Source organism: Octopus bimaculoides, chromosome 4 (genome assembly GCF_001194135.2).
Source record: "Octopus bimaculoides isolate UCB-OBI-ISO-001 chromosome 4, ASM119413v2, whole genome shotgun sequence".
Taxonomy (NCBI): Eukaryota; Metazoa; Mollusca; class Cephalopoda; order Octopoda; family Octopodidae; genus Octopus; species Octopus bimaculoides.
Window position 1 is genome coordinate 105597451 of NC_068984.1, and position 4894 is coordinate 105602344.

The window sequence follows — 4894 nt, forward strand, 5'->3', positions numbered from 1 at the left end:
CTGTAGCCCATTATTATTATTATCATTATTATTATTATTATTGTTATTATTATTATTATTATTATTATTATTATTATTATTATTATTATTATTATTATTATTATTATTATTAATATTATTATTATTATTATTATTATTTTAAAAGGATTGACGTAACTCTTCACAAAAGTAAACAGACAAGACGAAGAGCGCGATGCGATTGCAATAGATATTTTATTGGTTGAACGATATTTCGACAGCAAGCCTGTCTTTATCGAGTTCAAAATAAAAAGTGATAAAAATGAAAAATCATAGAAATTCAAATCTAAAGTATGAACGAGATCAACCAGCATCCACACGTTGATGGAATGGCATCGTCAGTCTTTAAACTTCAATTTTATAACTGGCGATAAGAAAAACAAAAAACAGAAAGAAGAGAGAAAAAAGGAAAGAAAAAGGAAAGGAAAAGGAAGAAGAATATTTAATCAAGCAGTTTTGCGTAATTTTGATGATATTCTCTTGTAATTTTATTCATTGCTCCAGGGCGTGATGTTAATAAACCGCATACATGTTTCTCCTCATGCATTTTGAGTATTGAAAGTGAAGCAGATTCAGAATATTTCCTGAGAATATTGCACCTTCAAGTCTTTTTCAAAATTGCAGCCGTTTGAAGGAAAATGTTCGCCAAGTTCTGTTGAACTACTGTTATTGTGCCTGACGTCATATCTGTGCTCATTAAATCTTTCGTTTAATTGTTCTGTTGTACAACCAACATAAATAAAATTGTATTTCGTGCATTCTGCCGCGTACACCAAATGGGAATTTCTACATGTCCTACCTTTTGTATAAATCATTACATATCTGTTATGATTCATGATGAAATTCACTTGACTCATGTTGTTGCACAATGAACAGAGATAACCTCTCTTCTAACTGTTTTTCAAGGTACAGCGTGTCGGTACTCCAATGTTAGTTTTCTTGGCGTCAGAGTCAACAGTTTTCTTATATTTTTATTCCGTCTAAAGGCTACATGAACAACAAGATTGAAAATAATAACAACAGTCATAACTGTGTGGAAAACAATAACGACGACGACACCACCACCACCATCACCAACAGCAGCAGTAGAAGCGGCAGCAGCAGCAACAATAATAATACAATGAACCACAACAAAGCTTCTTCTTTTCTAAAGCCATCAGCAACTGGACTGTTTTTTTCAACGGATGACTTAAAAAATAAGGCACTGAAATACAAGAGTGAGATTATGAAATCAATGTTATATGCTTTAGTGAGGAGAAAAAACCTCCGAAAGACGAATAATTGTGCATAAATGTGTTTCTCGCAAGGAGAGGTAATTTGAATTTCCTACTCCGGCAGAGACTGAAACATGCCTCGAAGATGTGTGGCCCTCAGTGCTACACATACCGAAAGGTAAACAATATGGAATGGTAGCTGCTATATGCAGCAGTGAGCAAGAAGCCAGAAGAATGACTAGCATAACTTTTACGTCCCTGGATTTTGTAATGATTTCCCATTACATGGTGATACGTTGTCTCGAATTCGAGTGAAGAATATGCCGGGTCACCGTGATCCGGCGAGGGTTTTAGCCATTCTGGAGGAGCATGGGAGATTGTGAAGGTGAATTATAATAATGATAAAAAAATACTGATGCTGATTCCAGACCAATAGCACCACGTGCTTTGAGCTGAATTCGTTCTACGAGCATACAAAACTTTAAATCGCTTGGAACTGAGTCAAACTTTTACTAAACAATATATATACTTTTACCTAACATGTTGAGTGCCATTTTCTTTCGTTCCTCCACTCGTATATACATATATACATACATGCATACATGCATACATACATACATACACACACACACACACATATATATGTGTGTGTGTGTGTGTGTGCGTGTGCGTGTGTGTATGTGTGCGTGCGTCTGTGTGTATATATATTATATATATATTTAAGGCATACACACACGCGTGCGCGCACGCACACACACACACACACATACGTACTTCATCATGTTGAGCCGTCAATCTCTACACATTTTGTTTCTCCCTCTGTTTTCTGTTCCTCCATTTTTTCCCTCACAATCCTTTCTGGCGAAGAGCGTAGGCTCGAAACGTCAAGGACTTTTCCATTCTTCCCGAGTGTCAAACTTATACACCTGCTTGTTGTTCCTTCACCTGTCTTCGTCTTTTGTTTTCTGTAGAATCACACAACAAAATCGCTCACATAGCATTCTACACTTATGCATATCTCACAACACTCCTATACGTGCACATAAGCACTTTCCATTCTTATTAGCTCTCCCGTGGACCCGCATTCCTACTTGGTTCCTAACTCCTAACCTTTCTCCTGTTTTCTACTCCGCTTTTTCTTCTTTCACACACTTCATTTACTCTTCGTTTATACTTGTATTCTAACGGAGGACTAATGTTCGAAAAGTTAAGACTCTTTCCCTTCCTTTTTAAGCGTTAAACTAATACAATAAATTTTAAAACTGTCTTTCTAGTGCTGTCCTTTTTGTTGCTTTCATTGTTTTCGATTATATATATATATATATATATATATATATATATATATATGTATGTGTGTGTGTGTGTGTGTGTGTGTGTGCGCATGTGTGTGTGTGCGTATACAATTCTGGAATCATATTAATATATTGTTATATATTTGATATTACAGATGAAGCTGCAGTTGAGAAAACTAAGGTGAATGGTGCAAACGGAATTAGCACCATTGGTGATGTTTTGGAAGCAATTAGGGTGGGATTTAACATCAACTATACAGTGTCTAATACTTCAGAGAGAATTCCGTATCATACTTCACTAGCTGCTCAATATGGAACTTTAACATCCGAATCTTTGAAAACAATTGACAGGAAGTTAAAGGTAATTTTTAACACATTTTTTCTGTAGTCTGAGAACAGTAAAAAAGAAAAAATGTTATATTGTATGATATTATAAAACATGCACGCATAAATTCAATGACAGCACCTCCTCATACGAATGCAAACACGAACCAATGAAAGAGACTCTGCTTAGTCACTCAACTCGGTAGAAATAACATGCAAATCTCCCACAGGTTGTTCATTACTGGAATGCCTTATACCACATATCTACTCTATCAAGGCTAATGTAGGGCTAAAAGCAACAGTAACAACAACATATACACATTTAGAGACTTATAGTATTACGCACATATATCTATACATACACAAATAAATGATCATTGCATGTACGCTAACACGTACATACAATCATATATTTATGATTAAAAAATCACACACACGCGCGCACACAACACACACTATCATGCACCCTCACAGGCACATACACACAGACATACAAACGCACACATGCACATACACAACACTCACGTACACATTGATATTTATATCTACGACAACTACATATTCATGTATATACAATTAGACATGCGTAATATGTTTAGTACCCTTATATACGTGTATTTAACGAACACTTATACATAATCACACATATAAAGTAAATAGTACAGTAAATGTGAAACATGATATATGCGCCGTAAAGAATTCCCGATTATTTAAATAAGTTTTTATTTTATTAAATTTAGTTTGGAATTGCACAAAAATAATTAAAATTGGCTCTTCGACTTTCAATTGTAGCGAACATCCAAAATGACAGGATTTTGTCCCGAAGGCACCCGTAAGGTGTTTCGCTGAATGAACTCGCTGGAGTGATGGTTTGGGCAGTAGTATCATTCGATGGCGGAAAATCTCTGGTGTTCATTTATAACAGGACGAAGGTCAATTTAGCAATTTACATGAAAATGTTGGAGGATAATGTTTTGCCATGGGTGACCGAAGAATTTGGAGATAATTACGTGTTCACACAAGACGGTGCTCCTTATCATACGTCCAATGTGACACAGTAGAATCCTGTGTTTAGGATTTACTTAGAATCCTATATTTTAAACATGGGAGATTACAATTCTGCGAAAAATGTCATTAAGAATTTCAATCATTTAAAATGTTTTTGCTCTCTCTCAGTCCCAAACCAGGCAACTGGCCGTAGTTTTTAGATTTTTGATAAATCTTTAAAACTCTTATCAGCATTATATGTTTTAAGAGAGAACGATTTTACACAAATGAAATTAATTAGGGTTTGGAGTTTAGAATTAAAATTTAGGGTTAGTTTTAGGGATAGGCATTATGATTTAGAGTTTAGGATTTAGGATTAGTGTTTAAGGTGAGGATTCAGGGTAGGATTTAGTGTTCATGGTTAGGGCTTAGAGCACAGGATTAGTGTTTAGGAGTTAGAGTTAGGGTTAAGCATTTAAATCCTTTTCCAAATCTTGCCTTCCCAGAGATACACTTCACTAGAGTTGTCTCTACGTGATCATCTTCATAGGGGCACACAATAGTTGAAGCTGAGCACCAACCCATCGATCTTACCACGCATTGAACACCTACGAAAAATATCGGTGCTCCTCCGACTATTCGATTTTAAACAAATCCAAGTAAAATTGCATCTAAATTTAAACGCTCCTTCCCACCAAACGTGTATAATGACAAGGCCAAAATTCACCGTTTAAGCGATAACTTTATCGAAAAAGAATTTTGTATCTATCACGGAAAATGACCGCTTGTTGGTTATTCCTAGATCAATAGAAGTAAAGAAGACGTGTGATCAAAGGTATTCCAGCCTGAGCTATTAGACTTCTTTTGGAAAATGTTCAGAATCATATTATCCAGTGTTTCCTTTCTTCATTTAAGACCAGATCCTGTGATGTCAAATTTAACTGATACTTCTACTGGCAGATCAAATATTTGCCTGCCTGCCTACCTACCTACCTACCTACCTACCTACCTACATACATACATACATACACACATACATACATACATATATACATATAT

The 4894-nt window shown here is 35.5% G+C and overlaps 1 protein-coding gene across 3 annotated transcripts in view; it reads left to right on the forward strand.

Moving 5' to 3' along the window:
* The window catches only part of LOC106877887 (uncharacterized), a 164448-nt gene that overhangs the window by 102182 nt on the left and 57372 nt on the right, over positions 1–4894 (forward strand). For all 3 annotated transcript variants that reach the window (XM_014927039.2, XM_014926964.2, XM_014927110.2), the window contains one exon: positions 2680–2885. In XM_014927039.2, the coding sequence (XP_014782525.1) occupies positions 2680–2885 (206 nt within the window). The remainder of the gene's footprint in view (positions 1–2679; positions 2886–4894) is intronic.